The following is a 23,827-nucleotide window of genomic DNA, read 5'->3' on the forward strand; positions in this document are numbered from 1 at the left end:
CAACAACAACAAAAAAAAGTACAAACAACAATCTTCACCTGAATAGTGATGATACACATTAAATTGAAAGGATTAAACATTGAGTACGAGAATAAAGAGAATTATCATTTATACTCTTGTGACTTGTACCAAGTAGAGAAAGTTTCTTGACTGAATTTTCAGTTCCCTGATTCATGCTAATTTCCAATGTTTTGTGGTTGTCTGGCTTTATGTTATTCTGAACACCGCTGGTATTGCATTTTATTTAATTGGCTTTTAGTTAACCGGTTTAAAAGGGAGGGGTGAGACTACTGCTATTCTCTATACCAAGTACCTTTAAGGCCAATAACAATCCCTGTAAATTATGTTTGTCTTCTGATAAAATGGGTGTTTTAGCTAGCTTGCTATGCAATTCAGAGTTCAAAGTATTTTCTTTCCTGGGGGGGGACTAGATGGTCTTGTCCTTCTCTGTTTGAAGCATAAAACTTTCCTTTTCACTAGTATCAGGTCTTAATCTGGTTAAAGTCTTTTTTTAGTTGGTTGGGAGGGGGGGTTGGTCCCAAGAGATTAATTTAAGGTCTATATATTTCTGGTTTTGCGCTAACATTTTATACTAAATTTTAGCCTGTATACATTTAGACTCTGCCATGTTTCATGATAGGCCAATTTAACTTACTCTATTCTTTTATATAGCCATAAAACATTGGTTAATGCAGTCATGCTCCACTCAACTAAATTTCACAATATAGCCTAGTGGTGACATGAAACATGTTGTGATTTTTAGGTTGAATTGGGTGGGGTGGGCAACCTACTGATCTTCTATTAAATGTATTCTTGGACTAAGTTTTCTAGCACAAGCGTTCGAGCAACATGCACCAAACTTTTCACAGGCCTTAAGACTGATCAGAAATTGTGTGCTATATTTCCTAACTGATCGTAATTACGGTATTCCTGTAGTGGACTTCTGTAATGGGATAAGTTCCCATTCAAAATTACTACGGCCAAATCTTTCAAGCTACAGGCACCAAATCTGTGATGGATAAAGCAAAACAAACTAGCAACACCTAGCTACATGCTAGCAATACCAACAGGTTTACAACGCTTAGCCCTGTTCTAGAAAATGTTAGCAGTAGCTAGTGCTAAATCCCATCCAAGCTGATATCCAAACTCACTGACCTTGGTATCAGCACCTCCCTCAGTAATTAAACACTGGACTTCATAACAGACCACAGTCTATTAGGCTTAACCACAACTTTTCCACCCTCTTCACCTATGACTGCGTTCCTGTGCATGGCTCAAACTCCATAATCAATTTTGCAGGCCTAATCAGTAGTGATGATGAGAAGGCCATTTCACTGACCATAACTTTGCACTCAACACCCAGAAGACCAAGGAGCTCATTGTGGACAACAGGCATACCATTTATTTATTATTTGCATTTCTTGTTGGACGCTAACTGCATTTCATTGACACTGTACTTGTACTGTATGGAATGATTTTCCGGACATTATTCAAAAGGAATTGCAAATTGTATTTGCAATTGCGTTTTCAATTTGTGGATGCATAAAATGTGACATAATCCAAACGCAATTGCAAATCGCGCATTACCGTTTGCATTTTCGTTTAAGTGAACGTACAGTGACTGCCAGATTTCAAATGGAAAAGCAAAGTCCGTTTGCAACTGTGTTTCCCATATCTTACGAGTTTTGGCCCTGTCATATTTAAATAGCAATCCATGTCTGCTTTTTCACTTTCTCAGCGTCGCGTATGTAGCCAGCCTAAACTCAAGTGGAATACTAATTCCCTTAGTATTTCCATTTCTGATGCCTTACACGGAAACCTGTCAATCAGGTTCAAGGGTGGGATTATGCTATGGGGCGTGTTTGTCTTGTCGACTGTGAGTGACGTCACTTCCCAAGACAAACACGCCCCATAGCATAATCCCACCCTTGAACCTGATTGACAGGTTTCCGTGTAAGGCATCAGAAATGGAAATACTAAGGGAATTAGTATTCCACTTGAGTTTAGGCTGGCTACATACGCGACACTGAGAAAGTGAAAAAGCAGACATGGATTGCTATTTAAATATGACAGGGCCAAAACTCGTAAGATATGGGAAACACAGTTGCAAACGGACTTTGCTTTTCCATTTGAAATCTGGCAGTCACTGTACGTTCACTTAAACGAAAATGCAAACGGTAATGCGCGATTTGCAATTGCGTTTGTATTATGTCACATTTTATGCGTCCACAAATTGAAAACGCAATTGCAAGTACAATTTGCAATTCCTTTTGAATAATGTCCGGAAAATCATTCCATAGTACTGTGCAAAGTGACAAAGTTGAATCTAATCTAATACACAGTAGGAACATGCTAGCATCATGTAAACAAAAAAGAACAATGCTAACCTAAGTGCTAACAACTTGCTAGCAATAATTGGCTAAGTGTTTAAGCATGCTAGCAACATGTTAACAATGCCTAGCTAAGTGTTTTTTTTTCCCCCCAATTTGGAATGCCCAATTCCCAATTCGCTCGTGGTGGTGTAGGGACTCGCCTTAATCTGGGTGGTAGAGGACGAATCTCAGCTGCCTCCACATCTGAGACCATCGACCCAAGCGCGTTTCCGCAGAGATATAGCATGTGTGGAGGCTTCACGCCATCCGCCTCGGCATGCGCCCCATCGAGAGTGAACCACATTATAGCAACCACGAGGATGTTACCCCATGAGACTCTACGCTCCCTAGTATCCAGGCCAATTTGGTTGCTTAGGAGACTCTGGGATTTAAACTAGCGAACTCCAGGAATGGTAACCAGCATCTTTACCACTGAGCTACCCAGGCCCCCTAAGGGCTAAGTGTTAAAAAATGTCAGCAATGCTTAGCTAATTTCTAAAACATGCTAGCAGTGCCTACCCTGGTGCTAAAACATGCTAGTAAGATGCTAGCAATGCCTTGTTAAGTGTTAAAACAAGCTAGCAACACCTACCCAAGTGCTAAAACATGATAGCAACCACAGGGACTAAAATAAAAATGTTTTTTCATTTCGGTTCTTTCTAAGCAAAAACTGTATTTTTTTGTTCCGGTTCAGAAGTTCTGCAGCCTCCTTTCCAAATGGTTACCGGTTAGAACAAAATAAAAGAATGGTTAGCGTTCTTACTAAAATGACAGTACTCTGCGCTAAGGGGTGGATGAAATACCAACTGCAGTGTTGCCAGATCTCTTAAGAGAAACAAGCAACCTGGTCTGGAAATACAAGTCCAGAATAAGCCACTTGCCACTCGATTTCCTAGTGTCTGGATTAGCATTGCATGTGTATGTAGTAATTATACATAGTTGCTGATGTATGTGGCTAGAGTCTTTTCAATATTTAATATTTTTGTTTATTGATATTATGCTTGAAATCAACTATAATCAGAAGCTTTGCAATTATATTCAACTCACATTTATGTACTCAGTTTTACATTCATTCATATCATCACTGTATAACTATCATTATATTTATGCTTGATGCCTTATGTATCCAATGTTCCCCTGAGAACTAAATGCATGCGTGAGACCAAATGTATACATTTGGTCCTCTAATGTGAGTTTGTTACTCTTTTGATCTGTTGGTTACCCTTTTGACCTCATGAGGCTTCAGAGCTGGAACGATAGAGCATAGTTTATGAATGTTATTGTTCAAAGAAATGTGCAGACATAGACCTAGTACACAACAGGATATTTTGTGACACCTGTGATCGTATCTCGCTGAGATAGGTACATTTACGAGTCATTTGCATAAATAAATGTACGAGTGGGGCTGTAGTCTATCTTTCCACTCAAACCGCAATTTTCACCCTTCTATAGGTCATAACAGCCTGACCTGACACTTAGGGTTATTACATCATTGTGCAGAACTCTCTGTACCTAAAAAGGAAGTGTTCTTCTGGCAGTCTCAAGAGGGTATAAAGACCTTAACAAATATTTGGGATTTGCTGGATCTCACTGCATCAGTTGTTAAAAAGGTTTTTATTCACAGAAAGCAACATCCAAAATGGGCAATTAGGCAAAGAAATGTGTTATGCAGCAGTTTCCTTCAGGGTAAAAGGTCTTGATTATTATTTAGTGCAAAATTAAGTGGAAGTGTTGTTCCAAAAATTTACTGCGATAGACCCTTTGGCCTTTGGTTTCATTCAAAAATATAATGGAAAGAAATTAACCAGTTATAACTGGTTACCAGCATTTAAAAATAATGTTTTCATTTTCGGTTACGTTCTGCTAAAAATTGTGTTCATTTTCGGTTTTAGTTTTTGTTCCTAGGACCATTTTTAGTCCTTGCCAGCAATACCAGCTAAGTGCTAAAACATGCTAGCAACATGTTAAAACATGTTAGTGATAAATAACTAAGTGCTAAAACATGTTAGTGATAAATAACTAAGTGCTAAACATGTTAGTAAATAACTAAGTGCTAATACATGTTAGCGATAAATAACTAAGTGCTAAACATGTTCGCGATAAAATAACTAAGTGCTAAAACATGTTAGTGATAAATAACTAAGTGCTAAAACATGTTAGCGATAAAGAACTAAGTGCTAAAACATGTTAGTGATAAATAACTAAGTGCTAAAACATGTTAGCGATAAAGAACTAAGTGCTAAAACATGTTAGCGATAAATAACTAAGTGCTAAAACATGTTAGTGATAAATAACTAAGTGCTAAAACATGTTAGCGATAAATAACTAAAAAGTGCTAAAACATGTTAGCGATAAAGAACTAAGTGCTAAAACATGTTAGCGATAAATAACTAAGTGCTAAAACATGTTAGCGATAAATAACTAAGTGCTAAAACATGTTAGCGATAAAGAACTAAGTGTTAAAACATGTTAGTGATAAATAACTAAGTGCTAAAACATGTTAGCGATAAATAACTAAGTGCTAAAACATGTTAGTGATAAATAACTAAGTGCTAAAACATGTTAGCGATAAATAACTAAGTGCTAAAACATGTTAGCGATAAAGAACTAAGTGCTAAAACATGTTAGCGATAAAGAACTAAGTGCTAAAACATGTTAGCGATAAAGAACTAAGTGCTAAAACATGATAGCGATAAATAACTAAGTGCTAAAACATGTTAGCGATAAAGAACTAAGTGCTAAAACATGTTAGCGATAAAGAAATAAGTGCTAAAACATGTTAGCGATAAAGAACTAAGTGCTAAAACATGTTAGCGATAAAGAACTAAGTGCTAAAACATGTTAGCGATAAATAACTAAGTGCTAAAACATGTTAGCGATAAATAACTAAGTGCTAAAACATGTTAGCGATAAAGAACTAAGTGCTAAAACATGTTAGTGATAAATAACTAAGTGCTAAAACATGTTAGCGATAAATAACTAAGTGTTAAAACATGTTAGTGATAAATAACTAAGTGCTAAAACATGTTAGCGATAAATAACTAAGTGCTAAAACATGTTAGCGATAAAGAACTAAGTGCTAAAACATGTTAGCGATAAAGAACTAAGTGCTAAAACATGTTAGCGATAAATAACTAAGTGCTAAAACATGTTAGTGATAAATAACTAAGTGCTAAACATGTTAGTAAATAACTAAGTGCTAATACATGTTCGCGATAAAATAACTAAGTGCTAAAACATGTTAGTGATAAATAACTAAGTGCTAAAACATGTTAGTGATAAATAACTAAGTGCTAAAACATGTTAGCGATAAAGAACTAAGTGCTAAAACATGTTAGTGATAAATAACTAAGTGCTAAAACATGTTAGCGATAAATAACTAAGTGCTAAAACATGTTAGCGATAAAGAACTAAGTGCTAAAACATGTTAGCGATAAATAACTAAGTGCTAAAACATGTTAGCGATAAAGAACTAAGTGCTAAAACATGTTAGTGATAAATAACTAAGTGCTAAAACATGTTAGCGATAAATAACTAAGTGCTAAAACATGTTAGTGATAAATAACTAAGTGCTAAAACATGTTAGCGATAAATAACTAAGTGCTAAAACATGTTAGCGATAAAGAACCATTCGCTAGCACAGTTTAGCTATGTCCTGTGAAAGGAACAGTTCTTCTACAAGGTTTCCTCTTGATGGATCAGAACCATGAAACCAGTAATCACAAATGACCGTGATTGGTCTATCCCAAGCATTGCTGATAAAAGTAATAGTATCACGTGACAGCGCCATCTATGTTTCCACTTCAGATGTGGTCTGACTCTGTAGTCCAAACAACAATCTTCACATGAACAACGACAACGTTGACTAACTTTAATTAACATTGAATTGAAAATACAAGAATAGCGACTTGCTGACAAAGGCTTGTGCCTTTCCATAACATTGACGTTTGTTAATGTTGAACTCTGCAGGTCCAGAGCAGAATTAAGATGATTAATTAAGCTGAAAGGGGAGGAGACATCTTAATTCAAATCTGTATTTAATGGCCGAGCTAAGCAGTCCTGTGTATTGTGGCCTTGTGGGAAGGTTTATCAAAATGGATCATCTTCAAAGTATGATTGTGGTTCTTGTGTTTGCCGTTTTTGGATTCTGCAATGCATGGGAAAAGTCAAGGCACTTTCAAAGTCCGAGAGCCATGGGACCAAAATCAGACCTGACTCCTGTTGTGTCTGCGTCCAGAGGTCTTGTCTCTTCACCTCCTGGTTTTTGGAACCCTCTGCAAGTGGCTGTTCCGAATCACGTTGAGTGATGATTCCAAGAAGCTTGAACAAGTGCGTCTTAATTTTCAGTCCGAGCAACTACTGCAATTTCCAATGATGCCATTGGACTGGAAATATCCTGTAGTTCCTGAAGTACCGAGGGAGTTGGCGGTGGACTTTCAGTTGAGGCAGCCTGTAACTCCTAGCAGTGTAGCTATTCGTTGTGGAGAGAGTACACTACTTGTAGAAGCAAAGCAAGACTTGTTTAGTAACGGTGAGTTGATCAAGCCTTCTGGTCTTAAATTGGGAGGATGTTCTGCTCTTGGTGTGGACTCTGAATCCAAGGTGATCATCTTTGAGTACGAGCTACAGAACTGCAACAGTGTGCTGCTGGTGAGAACTGTACATTACACTTGTTTGCTGTATTGGCGTATGTACATCTACATGTAACCTCTAAATCACTTTACAGATGACTGCTGATGAGCTTGTCTACACATTTGCTCTTACTTACACCTCGGTTCCATTTGACGGAACTCCGATTTACAGGGCTGATAGTGCCATCATTGGCATTCAGTGCCATTATCCAAGGTAAACTATGAGTTTCATCTGTTTAATTCATGAGACTTGTTGCACAAAGCTCATTTCAGTGGCTACCCAATTAAGTTTGAGTTTAGTTTGAGCAACCTCTGGTTTTTCAATGTCAAGAAGGTGGGTCGGTTTTACCCGTTTATTGCCATTTGCAGCTTGTGCCACATGGCTAGTCCACTCCATAGCAGGTGTTGGTCTTAGTTGCACAGTGCAAACTGTAGCAGGACCAATTAGCTGTGAGTAAAGCTGACACGTTACACTCACTGCAAATTAAAGCACCCTTCACAGGAAAGTGTATTAAATGTCAGTTTATATTAAACTTGAACATGCCTACTTAAGATTATATGGTTTGAGAAATTGGAGAACCTTTATCTTCTTGAGCAGGACATTAGTGTTAAATTTGCATGCTGTACCTGTTTGTGGTGTGTAATGTTTTTATATTATCCATTTTATTTAAATGGGTTTACTAAAGGCTTTTACACTAGATAAATGTGGCATTTTTATGCTTCACAAAACTAATATGCCAGTCATTATTCTTGTGCAAATTATCCTTTGATTTGCTGCATGTGTTTGTCAGAAGTTTGTTGCGATTCGCCGTTAGTGGTGAACCTCTGGCGAATCTTTGGCAACAATGGAAAATGTGGTGAATTTGCCTTATTCTTAAGGGTTCTCGTAACCATCGGTTAAATTACCCATTACATTTCTTTCATGCTGCGTAAATGTTAATTGTTCGTTTTTGTAATGATCTACATCTTCAATGGAGATTCAAATTATGCTCGCCGTTTCCCGAGGAACAAGTAGTGCGACATTCCAAATGTCACTTGTTCATGAGCACCAGCTTCAGGGTTAAGCATGAACTCCGGATCAAACTGCGTTTACTGAACGTTTGTACCAAGCCTCTTGAGATTGCTTAACCTGAGAGCCAAACTCTCTTTTTTACGGTAGACAATATTACGATCTGTCCAGGGACAACGGATGAAAAATAGCCTTTTGGCTAATTCTGGTGCATTTGCAGTAATGCTAATTAATGTACATTGTCCCTGTCAAATAAACTAATAAACAAACAAACAAACAAACTGGTTTTCTCAACCTGAAACTTGCTCTGACGTGCAACAGGCCATTGGTGTTTTTGTAAAGGAAGCCTCACTATTACCTGTGCTTGCACCTTAGCTAAGTTTGTAGACCCATCACTTAAGCATCCAACTTTGCATAACTTGTTCCATGATACCAAGTACCTTCTGATACCCAAGTGTTCATGGCAGTGTTGGCATAACCGCTCTGTTTTTAGCTTAAAGCTATTTGCAAGTGGCTGAACTGGTGAAGTTACGAACATGTAGCTAACTACATGAGTGTTTTAAAAACACAGACAAGGCTGTTGTGCAGTCCACGCACAATTTGTGGTACAAAATCTTAATCTCAGACTGCTAGTGAGACATTGGCTGTTTGCTAAATGGTTGCCTTTGGCATATTGGTAATGCCCTTGGACACTTGTAATTCATGCTCTTACAGAATCAACCTACTTTAAATGAGGAAATGTAAACTCTCTGAGGTTGTTTCCCGTCAACAATGCACATGTTATTTTGATAGAACATTGTGGGTGTGCTCTTATGTGTCCATTACTTCTGGTTACACCAGGGTCAGAACCCAGGTTGCTTGCCCTATCGGTAGCAGTAGAAGTGTTTGTGGTTGGTATGCAAATTCCTTAACTGCATGCCAATTCTCGAACAACCCTTAAAATCTGTTAATTTCTCATTGACCTCTTAAACCGCAGGCTTCAGAATGTGAGCAGTAATGTCTTGATGCCAGTGTGGGTCCCTTTTGCTTCAACGGCAGCTGGGCAAGATCTCTTGGTTTTCTCCTTGAAGCTAATGACTGGTTAGTATTTAATTGAACCCAATTCTGCCTGGGCAATATGGCATATATTAAACTTATTTTTCCTCTTGCAGATGACTGGTCTTTCCAGAGGCCATCCAACATGTACTACCTGGGTGACGTTATTAACTTTGAAGCATCGGTGAAGACGTACAATCATGGGCCTCTACGTGTTATTGTGGACCGTTGTGTGGCTACTCAAGTGCCTGATATGCAAGCTCAGCCAAGCTATTCCTTCATTGAGAATCATGGGTGAGATCTGTTCTTGTGGCACAATGCCTGGCAGCCAAAAGTCCAGTGACTCACTTCCTTTACAAGTTTTGGGGGTAGGCGTAGGTTTTGTGAGGCTCGAGTAAAAAGCCATTTAACATTGCGTGCAACCCTCACGAGACTTCGACAACCGGTGGGCTTTCCTTCTAGACCTGACCTTGCAGTCCTTTTATGGATTGCTCATAACATCTGTCTGTCTTCAGGTGCTTTGTGGATGGGAAGTCTTCAGGTTCCAACTCTTACTTCCTGCCTCAAACTCAGACTGACAAAATACAGTTCCAGCTAGAAGCCTTCATTTTCCAGCAGGGAGGCAGTCCCTCTGTATGTAGGCATCTCATGAGTCCATGCACCTTTTGTTTGAGCAATCAGTTGTTACTCACTAGCTGTATCTCCTGCAGATCTACATCACATGCCTTCTGAAGGCCACCCTTGCCTCCACACCCACTGATGACCAGCGCAAGTCCTGTTCCTTCTATTCAAATGCGTGAGTTTCTTGGCTTATTGAGTTTCCTCAAGTTGAAGGGGCCATATCTGATTGCCTTGTGTTTTACAGGTGGTTTGCTGCTGATGGCAATAACCAAGTCTGTGGCTGTTGTGACTCCGTGTGTGGCTCCAGTTTAAGTGATTCTGCTGGCTATGGAAGTGGGTAACCTTTATTACAATTGGGTTTTAAAAAAAAAAAAGTTGCTTAACTTTTGTTTTTGCTCTTTTGAAGGTCCTCAGTGGGAAGGGAAGACCATCTTTGGTCCCATCATGGTTCAAGGGCAGAAGACCCCTTAACTGGTTTTCAATTAAACCATTTGGCTTCATGTTTCTCATGTGACTGAATTCCTTGTTCGTGGTCGAGCCCTTAAAGGGTGAAGACCCCTATTGTAACTGTTACGGCTTTTTTTTTTTTTTTTTTCTGCTATGGGCATCCCCATGGGGAACCGTTCTCGGAAAGTTATGAGATTTTGCACTGATCGAGGTACAGTCTGAAATGATACGTAATGAGTCCGTAACAAAACCCTTTAGCGCAAAACTTGAGCTAAGTCCTAGAGACCTCTTTCTCTCCCCCCATTCCTGAGCTCACGTCAATTCTAATGTATACCTCAGTTTCTGCCCCCTAATCAGAAGGCAAAAATTGCTATTTTGGCTTAACTCTTGAACGCTTTGGCCAAAGATTATAAACTTTAGATTCAGTGATCTCTTCAGTCAAACAATACCCAATTTGGGCATTGGCCATCCTGAATTGATGTGAAATGCTGTACTTTATGAACCCATTGGCTAATTGTTATGAGATTTTTGTATGCGTTTTCGGGACAATGCCCAGAAGGTGCCTGAGAAGTTTGGCTCTAGTGCCACCTAGTGGTGGAAAAGGAGTTTCAGTTTCTTAACTTTTAGTGCCATTGGTCACAGGACTGTTCTGGAGGGCTACCAGAGTGCAATGATACCATATTTGGTTCAACTTATGGCCTTGTGCCTCTTCGAAAATGCTTCTGAATCTACTTTAGGGAATTGCTTCGAAGCTGTTTTGTCTGATCTGAACGAAATCACCAAAATAAACAATTAGTAAATTTAAGATAAAGGAACATTGCAAAAATGCTCAAATGCCAGAAACTGTCTGAAATAAGTGGTCGCTGATTATGTAAATTGATAACTTTTAGTGAAATAAGATTTTCACTAAACTTGACCCCTGTATGAGGGCTCAACCTGTGAACACTCAGAAAAAGTTGCAGGGTTATTGTGAATCCTCGATGCCCATGGCTAAATGTACTTGAAATATTTTAATTAGACAAATTGTTTTATAGGGTCTTGGTAAATGGTCCACTTATAGTGCCGTTTTAACCTTAAATTATTATAAGTGCTTTATACTGATTCATTCATACACCAATGGTGGCAGAGCAGCCATGCAAGGTGCCAGCCTGCCATTGGGAGCAACTTCGGCATGTGCAGTCGTGTGGGCCGGGAATCAAACTGCCAACCCTGCGATTAGTGGCCGACCTGCTCTACCAACTGAGCCACAGCCACCCCAAGTGGAAATAAACTAAATATTGCATACATGTCTATAAATGTATTGCATATAACTCTACTGATGTAAAAAATGACTTTTCCTAAAATCCTACAAAGTGCTTGAATACTTGAAACCATGTATGAATGTATAGCGTGCGATTGTTGCACTTAACACCCGGGAATTGCTGCTTGCCACTATATTTTCACAATAGTTTACTCCTAATTAGCTTCTCACAGGTTCCGAGTTGGGATGGGCGATTACTATTGCATCCTCATTGCTCATTCCATATACAAACAAGCCCAGTGATCCCGGTGTTAAGTGGATGTTTTGCACTTTCCACTTGCCACTTTATTTTGATGTTTACCTTCATAGGCCTAAACTGCAACTTATTACTTGCAGTATTTCAGTTGAACAGATGAAAGTGTATTGTAAGCAACTATTTGGTTGTTTTGTGCCCCAATGAGGTTTAATTCATGGTCCGTGTTGCTATCTCTCTGCTTAAGTGCTTTGTTGACCAATGGGGGGGACCCCAATTCTGGTCTTCAAAGTTTCTCATCTGGCCACTCTTGCTATGCAGTTCCATTTGGTGCCCCTAGTGGCAAGATGTAGTCCACCTTTAAAGATTTAGTTAGCTTAGTTTAGTTAGTAGGTTTAGTTTAGGGAAATGCAGACTTAAGCTGAAGTGTTACTATTTATTTAAAGCAGTTTGATTTTATGGCTTAAGTTATGCAACGTCCCCTGACCATAATATAGACGAGTCCTACCATCAGAGCAGTTCACGCTTGAGGTACTACCTGCTTTCAGCAGGGGCGGTAAGCCAACTCAAAAGTCAAAACTGCTGTACAGACACCAAACTACACATTCATGAAACCAGCAACTGCACAAGATGAGACCACATGTTCAAACTAAATGCATGGATCTTGAGGGTTTAAGTTGACCCAGATCATAAAGCACTGATTCTATACATCCAACCAATTTACATAAGTTTAATAGATTCTTTGTTTCCCAGCTTAATATGCCGAGTCATCTAGGAGGAAGACATTTCTAGGTTTTTTAATACCCATTAAAAACAGGTCTGTACTGCTACTGTATATAAATTGCTATTTGAGTGTCCCAACTCAAACAATCCAAGTGAAAGTGGTGCAAGAATTGCACAATCAAGCCAGAATCTTTCATGTAAGTGGTTTTATCAATGAAAACATTTTGTGGCTCTAGATGGACCTGTACATGGTTTCTTTAAGTCCAGAAACATGATTGAAATAATTGTCATGTGGGTTATTATGCTCTAGATAAAGACCACATCCCAAAGAGTTTAACGGCATTTAAGGTGTGTCATATTTCTCAGATTATTCTGTTCTTGCACGGCAGTTTCACTAGTCTTTTAGTACCCTTTACTTTTTGTGATTTGATGTCAGTTTTTGCATAAAACAGCAACAGTTTTAATGTATTCCAGTCATGGTAAATGCATCTCTTTTGCAGTCTATTACACACTTTGTGTGTTCATTCTCATGACTTTTATTTATTGTTTTTGTGGCTTTATATCTAGTTATTTTGACTTCTCACATCTGTGATATTTCTATTTAGACACCACAAATCGTAATTGCAGTCAGAGGGACTCGCAGATCTATATACCATCCTTAAACCTTCTTTTAAAAACAATTAAAGACAGACACAATTTGTTTAAGGATGCTTTAATTCAATTTATTAGATTCAACATGCAGTTGAGCATCACCAGGGCCTTGAACTCATTTGTTGCATTTTTGCTGTTCAATTCCGTGACATTGACCATGACCTTTTTCCTGTTGTTTTGGTTTTCCTTGTTGTCCTTGTTGTCCTTGTTGTCCATGTTGTCCTTGTTGTCCATGTTGTCCTTGTTGTCCTTGTTGTTCATGTTGTCCTTTTCCCTTTCCATGACATTTGCCTTTTCCCTTTCCCTGTCAAGACATAGCAGTACAATTAGAAAGGGCAGCTGAGCCTTCGCTAAGCCCCGCCTTAAACATGCTTCTGACCAATCGTATTTTAGCAACTTTTGCGTTTCATAACTTTTGATAGTTTTCAAGCTGAATTAAAAAACTATGCCAAAAAATACAGGGTGAAAAATTGAAGGGTTCATTTAAGATAACGTCTTAATTCTTACAAAAAAAAAAAATGTATAATAATAATTCATCCTTATATTTGTTTTTACCTTTCCACCTTCATCTCCAGAGCTCTACAAGACAGGAAATACATGATGAGCATTAAATGGTAAAGTTCTTGAACTAAATGTGAGGAGCTTTGCTCAAAATGTGTCAGACAGTGAGTGATTAATGGGAGTCATTTAAACAAAAATGCATGTGAGAATACAACGCATAAGAGCATGCACTGACGCATAGTAAAATAAAAACACATGATTGTATTCATACCTCTGAGCTTGAACCATCCTTTACGCAAGGCTGTTCAAACACAAAACAATCAGTCTTTAAAATCAGCTTCATGAATAGAATTAATGAATGTATAGAATTAATATGCAAAAAAATATTTTGCTATTTGAGAGAGAAAAAAATTCATCTCTCACCTTTTGCTTATCTGCTGAAAACGGTAAGAAAACACAAATAATTGTTTTTTTTTTCATAATGGCATTTAATGGTCAAAATAACTGTGATTTTGTAAATGCAATAGTCTAAACATATCTAATAAGAAGTCAAATGGGAAGATGCTACTATAACAGTTTATACGTTTATATGAAATATCACCTACCGTGTCCACTCATTTTGCAATCCGTAAATATAACAGGCTGTGATACTGCACAAAAGGAAGAATAACACGATCAATTAATATAAGCGTGCTTTTAATTGCATTTATAATTGTATTCACATGCATGTCAACTCCTACAGCAAAGCCAAGTTCTTTATATTCTTAGCAAGTAAAGTTGCAATATATTTAATATATTAACAAACAGTCTTTGCACATGAAGTTATATCAGATAATCCTGAGATGTGTCGCAGGTAATAAGTTGTTGAAAGGTGGAACGTCTTACCTCGAGTCTCTTCTTGCTCTCCTTTGGTAAAACCCTTATTCATGCCTGTATTTATACATCAGAAACACCCTCAGGTGACAGACTGATACATACCTGCTCATCCACACCCTACAATTGAAAAACAGGTATGCATGTGGAGTTATGTATGTGCACACTACAATAGCATGATGCATGAATAGATTGAACATTGAACTGGAGGGCAAAAAAAACACAAACATGCAGGTTCAACATGCAAAACACGTAAACCAACTCTATTAGTCTTTTTCAGGTATTTAGCTGGTTGATGCACTAAACTTGTCATTATATGGTATATGTGTTATCCAAAGCAGCTTTCAGTGCATACAGCATACAAGCTATACATTTAATCAGCATGTGCATTCACTTTGCATCAATCCCATGACCTGGTGCATGCTCCACCGCTTGAATCCCAAATGAAATGTCTGTGATTCTTCTGAGACCACTGACATGATTTATTAGTACAGGTTTAATTGCAGAAGTATAGATGTGCATTTATTCTTCATGCTGTGAACTGTACGTGTTTGGCCTTTTGTGGGAGAGTAATGAACGTTGCTGATGCCGTCCGGACAGAGGAACACCCAAAATGTTTTGGCATGTCCATAGAAACAGACAGTTGAAGGAGGCATAATTATAACCTACGTTTCCTCTTCACTTCACAAACCAGAAAGACAACAAAAGTCATACGAGGAAAAATCTTCCCAGATGTTAACCAAGTTCAATAACCAAACAGTGGCTTGTAGATGTGATTGATTGGTCACGAAGCCTAAAACCACAAGCTATGCATTTTCCTACATGAAAAAAAAACGATATTTTCCAATGCATACTTTATATTTCCAGAGTTATTGAGCTAGTGTTCAATGGAGACATATAAAACATTTATTTATATAAAAGATTCAAGACACCACAAAGCATGTGCTCTTTTAGAAGCGCGCACATGATGGGAATTCAGTCGTATTGGCAGCCGGTCAGGAGGGTGTTGATGTGATCTTACTCATCCTATAAACGACGCCCAGAAAACTATGAAAAGATTAATAGCGATGAATCACCTTTGCTATTTAGCATCAAAATAAAAAGACAAGGAATGAAAACGTGAAAAGCACAAGCCCACTTTTCAAGCAGTACATTAAGTGAGTTTTGAAATGCTAAAAGGATCAATCCAGTGTTGAACATGAAGACATGCAGTGTTGTGACATGTTGATAGTCAATGTCCTGAACTCTAGATGCGATACAGCAAGAACTTCATGGTATTTGCACAATAGACAATAGAGCTACATTGTATTGACCATACAATGTTTGAATAAATGGATGAAATAGCATAATGGTTACCATGTTTAGTCTTTGATAACCGTTTAAAAGAAAATATGCATTACACATAATACAATGATACAATTGCACAATATAATTGCAATTATATGATATTATTTGTTGAGTGGGGCGGTGATTCATCCAGTTCCAGTTTCAAAGGCCGGTTTGAAATAATTATGCATTTAAGTAATTGGATTTGTGATATATAACAACAATGTCATTCACGGAAGCTTTCGTCTGAATTGCGACATCACTTATGTTTCCCAGGTGCATGCCAAATAGGTGAGAGTATCCTGGATTAACGGGTAGATTACTTTAGAATTGTAATCTGGTACTGATTACAAATGACATGACTAAAATGATAATCACTTACTGTATGTAATCTCTTACATTACCATTTTGGGTAATCTAATCTGATTACTTATACAGATTAGCAACTTTTGGATAACCTGTGAAAACCTATGTTTTGTCTGATGTCACGTGCATTCATTTATTTATATATTTATTTATTTATATATGTTTTCTCCCAGTTTGGAACACCCAATTCCCAATTCGCTCTGAGTCCTCATGGTGGCGTAGTGACTCGCCTCAATCCGGGAGGCGGAGGATGAATCTCAGTCGCCTCCGCGTCTGACGCGCATCTTATCACGTGACTTGTTGAGCGCGTTACCATGGAGACGTAGCTCATGTGGAGGCTTCACGCTATTCTCCGCGGCATCCACGCACAACTCAACACACGCCCCACCGAGAGCGAGAACAACATTATAGCAACCACGAGGAGGTTACCCCATGTGACCCTACCCTCCCTAGCAACCGGGCCAATTTGGTTGCTAAGGAGACCCGACTGGAGTCACTCAGCACACCCTGGATTCAAACTCTCATGCATTTTAATTGGATAATTATGCATCATTTTGACACAGTGTTGCTTAAATGTATTTAAGAAAACAAATCAGACCGTCATATTTGTGAATCAATATCACAAAAACCAAAAGTCTGAAAAGTTAGCGCAAAATCACATTTATGTACATTTCTGAAGCCAAATACAAAAACTAACTTTGCATGTGTGGATTAGATTGTAAATAGAAAATCATATTTATTTGTCCATTTTGATGCATCTGATGAACTAAACTGTCTGCGATCTTTATGGTTAAAGAAGGTTAAAATGCTGCAGTTAATGAACTGTTTCAAGAAATGTTAATTGGTTAACGGGTAATTATCTCAATGGATATGGAAAAAAAATTGTAATATATTTTACACAAAAATAAACGTAATTTTATTTATTAAATTGAGTTCTTTCGGTGTAAAAAGTATGATTTTACTATAATATTAACGGTAAAAATTTACATTATATTTAACAAAAGATAAACAATAATTAGGCTTTCCCAGAAGCCCCTGCATGACCCATCACATTATACTGTATTTTATGGGAATAGTTTTGTTTCTAATTATTTTTTAATATTAGTCATTTTTTAATAGTTGTATTTTATGTAGATTAGTTCATGTTAATTGCATTTTTTTAATGTCACGTGTGTTACCCTGATGACATTTTATGTTTGTGTCTCTACGTTTATTAATTATTGCTCTTGGAACGTCATTCTTGATGAACTTTACATCTTCATGTGAACTTTTGTAGTTCTTACGGTGATTAACAATACATTTTAAATAGGGCTGTCGATGTAACGCAATTTAATTCAGTGCGATTAATTTGACAAAAAATAACGCGTAAAAAAAATTAATGCAATTAATCGCAATGCCGGACCGTAATAAGGAAGATTCCTGAGAAATGCTTGTAGTACCACCTGTTTACTCCAGAAGGCAGTAAGTGAAACTTCAGCTGTATGAGCAACACACAGTTTATACAGTGAAGAAAACAACCTTCAGCAGAACAACACAAACATGCGTTACATTCTTGCATTCAAAACACTTGATGGAGCGCAAATGTGAACTAAGAGATCTCAAGATGTGTTTAAAGATTGAGTATTAAACTATATTTAACTTGACAAAGTGACCTAAACATGTATGTTTATGACACAACACACCCGAGACGCTACACAAGCATGTCTGACGCAGGAGTCCTTAAACAAGCCCTCATAATAAATCTCTGATTGATAAATTCACTTGTGTAATGGATTACTGTGAACTGTGTGTCAATGATTGACTTATGATCAATAATATGGTAGTAAACAATACATTGTATTCTAAAGACACTTATCAATGATTAACTGTTCTGCTACAGGAATGTAACGCATTTTAATTATCTGAATATTTTTTATTATATATATATATAATTTTTTTATATTTAAAGATAACTATGTATCATTATATATTGATATAAATATGTATAATCTTTATATATTGAATTATTTTTATATGAGGGACTTTCTCAGCAAATATTTGTATATGCGATTAATTGCGATTGATTAATCGGGAGACAAATTATTTTATTTTTTTATCGATTGACAGCCCTAATTTTAAGGTGAAAAGCAGACTTTTATAGCTTCAGAATGTTGGTATATCAAGTTAATATCATTTATTAATAGAAATGATAGTGAACTGTCAAATATACGGCATTAAAATGACATTCCGTAAATGGGGAAGAGAAGTCGGCCTGTGATTTTACATAGCAACTGGCGCAAGAGTTGTTGAGCGGGGGTCGGGGGGCAGCATGGGGGTTGAGCTAAGAGTTGTTGAGCGGGGGTCGGGGGGCAGCATGGGGGTTGAGCTAAGAGTTGTTGAGCGGGGGTCGGGGGGCAGCATGGGGGTTGAGCTAAGAGTTGTTGAGCGGGGGTCGGGGGGCAGCATGGGGGTTGAGCTAAGAGTTGTTGAGCGGGGGTTGGAGGGCAGCATGGGGGTTGAGCTAAGAGTTGTTGGGGGGGGTCCTTTTCTGCATATCGCAACGCCGTTTTGTTGTCCGTTTTGCATAACCCGGCGGCTCATTATAGCTTATCGCGTCACATTCGGCCCGTTTCGCGGACGACCCACTGGCCCGCTCCACCCCTGATCAGCCACAAAGTGCGTCGGCCAACTGGAAAAACACCCGGTATCCCAGATTACCAGTCCAGCCCTGCCGTAAAGCCTGAAACATGATCACTGTATTTTTATGGTAAATTTCATGCAACCGGTATTTTATCGGAGTTTTGGTTTTACCGTGATTCCACAAACTTCCCCTCTCTTCCTGAATCAGCAGTAGGCTCATTTAGAATTAAAAAAATCCATTAAATATTAACAATATAATGGAATTGCCCGGTTAATATACAATCATGAAATCCCTATAAAGTGACTTTATTTTGATCATGAGTATTTTAAAATGTAACGTGATCCAATTGCAAGTACTTGATTTTTGTAATTTGATTGCATGATCCAGATTACATGTAATCCATTACTATCCAGCACGGCATGTGCTGTTTGAGAGTCAAGACCAGACATAATTGAACACATAAATTGAATTTAAATCACCAGTTAGAATTACGTTAGTAAATATAAATGGTAAAGAAATACACTAAATACTACACATGTTGGTGGAGAGTAATAAAACACCTCTTTTCTACATGCCGCATGATCTGAGATACAGTATCATTCATGTCTGTTGCACAAACAAACAGACTTTATTTCCATCCTGTTAGTCATCCTGTTCATTTTCATGCCCTTGTGTAAATAATCAAGATATAATGAATGTAGTTTATATAAGTGTCTGAGCTTGAACAGAGTTGAAAGTCTGCTATACCCTTAATACTTAAATAAATAATGTAAGTCTCAAATTACAACACAAGCATATTAATTTTTTACAGTTGCAGAACAGCAATGACCCAAATACGACTAATGAAACGGTTTGCTCTGGGATGAACACTTACGCAAGGATCTAATTAACCAGTATTAATGACAATGATTATGCGCTGTGGCAGCGGGGGCGTGGTCAAGCGCCCGTCCGGGAGAGGAAAGCGGTAAGGGCGCTTACACCTGAGCTAAATTATGCCTAACACCTGTCTCTAATTCCAGTGAGCACGAGGAGAGCGGCATAAAAGCAGACACAGAGCCTTCAGTCAAGGGAGACGACAAGCCAACTCAGTGCGCTTGTATTACATTGTGGGTTGTAAAGAAAGAGAATAAAAAGCTTACCTTGCGCTGAACACCTGTTTCCTGTCCTCCTTCCTGTGGGAAGCGTTATACTGGTGCCAAAACCCGGGAGTTGTTCATCCAAGTATGGAGATGGGTCGCCCCGTAGAGTCCTCCCAGTTGACGGAGGTCCTCCAGTCCCTCGCGACACTACACCAGAGCCACCAACAATCCCTGCTTGAGCTCCGGCAGGACCAGGATCACCGGTTTTTTGAGATCATGCGGGCTCAGGCAGAGGACCGGCACGCCGTCCGGAGCCTCCTCAGCCAGGAGGCCGCGCCGGCCACAGCCGCGACCCCGGACACCCGCTCCACGCTGCCCCCACCTACGTTACAGAAGATGGGGGTAGCAGACGATTTGTTCTGCGATGGATTTGTTTGAGCGAACGGCAGAAATCTGGGGCTGGCCGCATGAACAATGGGCAGCCCGCCTAGTTCCTCTCCTGTCCGGGGAAGCTCAACTCGCGGCTCAACAACTGCCGGCAACTAACCTCCTGGCCTATACAGACCTAAAAAGAGCCATTTTGCAACGGGTCGGTCGGAGCCCGGAAGAGAATCGTCAGGCATGAAGTTGGAAAAGTCCGGTCGCTCGTTCGCATTTGCCCAACGGCTCCGGGACACCTGTCGGAGGTGGCTGCTCGCGGGGGACCGCGACGTCGAGGGTGTTATCGATCAGGTGGTACTGGAGCAATTTAGTCAACGGCTACCCCGGAAAACGGTGGAGTGGGTCCAGTGCCACCACCGGCGTCGCTGGAGGAAGCCGTTAGTCTCGCAGAGGACCATCTGGCGGCAATCCGAGGGCAGGCGAGCTTCTTCGTCTCTCTCTCTCTCCCTTCCCTTGTGTCTGCCCCTGCCCTCGCCCCTCCCCTTTGGTCTCTTCTTCTGTTCTCTCCCCAGGGCCCGTTCCTGCCCAGCGCAGGCGTGGAGGGTTCCAGAGACCAGCTTCCGGGAGAATGTACCCTCCCACTCCCGTCTTTCAGCCGCTCTCCTCCTCAGGTGGAGCGCCCGCCAGCACTAAGTTCGGCCGCAACACCTGGGCGGCCTGTTGGAGGTCGCGGAGACCCGGACCACTTCGGGATCAGTGTCCGCTGATGGAGGTGGGGGCGGTGGTGCGGGTCTCCGGCGTCCGCAGGCTGCCCCTATCGGGCTGGAGCATACAGATTCGGTAAGGATCAGGGGGTATTTACCAAGCTTTGCTGGATACCGGCTGCAATCAGACCACCATCCACCAGCGCTTGGTTCAACCCGGAGCTTTGGGTTTAGCTAAACTGGTGAGGGTGAGGTGTGTGCATGGGGATGTTCACAAGTATCCCATGGTGACTTTGGTGATTAAATTCAGGGAAAAAACCATAGTGTGGAGGCAGCGGTTAGTCCCGCCTCACCCATCCGCTAATCTTGGGTACCGATTGGCGAATTTTAAAGATATTTTAGAGGTTATTTGTGCGGATGGGTCCTGCATAAAGAGGTGTCGCGGTGTCGCGATGCTTTGGCAGGGGAGGCGGGCGGGGCCGTCCTCGGCTGCTCGGAATGGCGAGGGAAGAGGCGAGGTGGCCGCCCCTCCTCTCAGGGAATTCCCTGAGGGGACATCCCTCTAGAGCAGCCACGGGGCTGAAACCCTTAAACATGCTCTTGACCAAGTGAGAGTAATTGATGGTCAACAGCTCCGGCCGGGCATCGCCATTTCATACCCATATTTTGCCATGATTAGAGATCGGTTATATAGAGTGGCGCGGGGCGCTCAAACAAAGGAGGAAATAGCGCAATTATTGATTCCACAGAGCCGCCGGAAATGGTTTTCCAGGCGGCTCACTATAATCCTATGGCGGTCACCTAGGGAGCGGAAAACACTTCTCCGTCTAATAGCCCGTTTCTATTGGCGGGCATTGGCGGTGGCGTCCGCAGGTGGTGTCGCGGCGTGCCGTGAATGTCAGCTGGTAAACCCACCGGCCACCCCAAAAGCGCCATTACGCCCTCTACCGTTGATCGAGGTCCCCTTCGAAAGAGTTGGGATGGACCTCGTCGGGCCGATTAGAGCGGTCAGCACGCGGACATCAGCCGTGTTAGTCCTAGTGGATTACGCGACGCGATATCCGGAAGCAGTGCCTCTGAGCAACATCTCCGCGCGTAGTGTTGCGGGGCACTCTTCAAGATAATCTCCGGGTGGGGATTCGAAAGAAATCCTCACCCGATCAAGGCTACGACTTTTATGTCACGAACACTCGCGAACTTCACGAGCTCTTGGGCATTAAATCGATTCAGCACTAGCGTTTACCATCCGCAGATGGCCTAGTGGAGCGATTTAATAAAGCAGCTCAAGAACATGATTAAGTAAATTAGCGTACCGATGACGCTAGAAATTGGGATAAGTGGCTAGACCCCTGTTGTTTGCAGTACGAGAGGTCCCATAAGCCTCCACAGGGTTCTCCCGTTTGAGCTGCTGTGCAGGCGGCGCCCGCGGTGTCCTTGGCGTCATCCATGGCGTGGGAGGAGGACCTTCTAATAGCAAAAATGAAATTCAGTTCAGTTCTCGATCTTAGAGCAAAACTCCACACACTGGGGCGATTAACACAGGAGAATTTGCTCCAAGCTCAAGAAGCATAGCGCCGGCTGTATGACAGGGGTGCTCGACTACTGAGGAATTCGCACGGGAGATAAGGTACTCGTATTACTCCCAACATCGAGCTCTAAATTACTCGCCAAGTGGCAAGGACCCTTTGAGGTCACCACGGCCAGTAGGGGATCTCGATTATGAAGTTAAGCGTGCCGATAGAGGCGCGCGTCAAATTTATCACCTCAACCTCCTGAAATTATGGAGGGAGGGCGGCCTCTGTGGCGTTGGCCACGGTAGTTCGGAGAGGCGGGCTCGGACCGGAGGTAAACAAAAACTACAATCTTAACACTCCGGTTACTTGTGGAGACCAACTCTCACAGCGGCAACTCACAGAGGTTTCCGAATTACAAAAGGAATTTCGCGGATGTGTTTTCCCTCTACCGGGCCGTACAAACATCATACAGCACCACATCGAGACCGAGCGAGGTGCGGTGGTGCGTTGCGCCTATAAGCTACCCGAACATAAAAAGAAAATAGTTCGGGAGGAATTAGATGCGATGCTTGATATGAGCGTAATAGAGGAATCCCACAGTGATTGGTCCAGCCGGTTGTTCTTGTTCCCAAGAGTGATGGGTCTGTTCGATTCTGTGTGGATTACAGAAAAGTCAACGCGGTGTCTAAATTTGACGCGTACCCAATGCCCCGTGTTGATGAACTGCTTTCGATCGGTTAGGTATTGCTTCGATTTTATTCGACCTTGGATTTAACAAAGGGTTATTGGCAGATCCCTTGACACCAATGTCCCGTGAGAAAACAGCCTTCACTACGCCGTTTGGATTACACCAATTTGTGGCGCTTCCTTTCGGTTTGTTTGGGGCTACGACCGCGTTTCAGCGACTCATGGATCGGATCCTCAGACCTCACACAGCGTGCGCCGCTGCCTATTTAGATGATATTATCATTTATAGCAATGATTGGCAGCGGCACATGCAACATCTGAGGGCCGTCCTGAGATGCGCTGCGGCGGCGGGGCTCACAGCAAACCCTAAGAAGTGCTTGCGATTGGGAGTGTGGAGATGCGGTATCTGGGGTTCCACTTGGGTCATGGCCAGGTGCGTCCCCAAATTGATAAGACACGGCGATTGCGACTTGCCCTAGACCTAAGACCAAAAAGGGGTGAGGCAGTTCCTGGGGCTGGCTGGCTATTATAGAAGGTTTGTGCCTAATTATTCGGACGTCACCAGCCCGCTGACTGACCTCACTAAAAGGGGCTCCAGATCCGGTCCAATGGTCAGAGCAGTGCCAACAGGCATTTATGCAGATTAAAGCCGCACTTTGTGGGGGCCGCTTCTTCATGCACCTGATTTCTCTCTCCCTTTTATTTTGCAGGCGGGCGCTTCAGACAGAGGGCTGGGGGCGTAATCTCGCAGGTGGTGGATGGGAGGAGTGCCCAGTGCTGTACATTAGCGGAAG

At 40.9% G+C, this 23,827-nt stretch overlaps 1 protein-coding gene and 1 pseudogene across 1 annotated transcript; one reads left to right on the plus strand and one right to left on the minus strand.

The window, feature by feature from the left end:
* Positions 1-6,466: 6,466 nt before the first annotated feature.
* Positions 6,467-10,139, plus strand: LOC127656792 (zona pellucida sperm-binding protein 3-like; annotated as a pseudogene).
* Positions 10,140-13,027: 2,888 nt separating this feature from the next.
* LOC127657422 (uncharacterized) lies at positions 13,028-14,426 on the minus strand. The gene is made up of 6 exons (XM_052146196.1): positions 14,369-14,426; positions 14,089-14,133; positions 13,907-13,920; positions 13,755-13,784; positions 13,538-13,561; positions 13,028-13,286 (listed from the first exon to the last, which is right to left on the minus strand). The coding sequence occupies exons 1-6, from the start codon at positions 14,409-14,411 to the stop codon at positions 13,098-13,100; spliced, it is 345 nt and encodes a 114-aa protein (XP_052002156.1). The 5' UTR covers positions 14,412-14,426; the 3' UTR covers positions 13,028-13,097.
* Between the last annotated feature and the right edge of the window lie 9,401 nt (positions 14,427-23,827).

The sequence above is a fragment of the Xyrauchen texanus genome, chromosome 16 (assembly GCF_025860055.1).
Source record: "Xyrauchen texanus isolate HMW12.3.18 chromosome 16, RBS_HiC_50CHRs, whole genome shotgun sequence".
NCBI lineage: Eukaryota > Metazoa > Chordata > Actinopteri > Cypriniformes > Catostomidae > Xyrauchen > Xyrauchen texanus.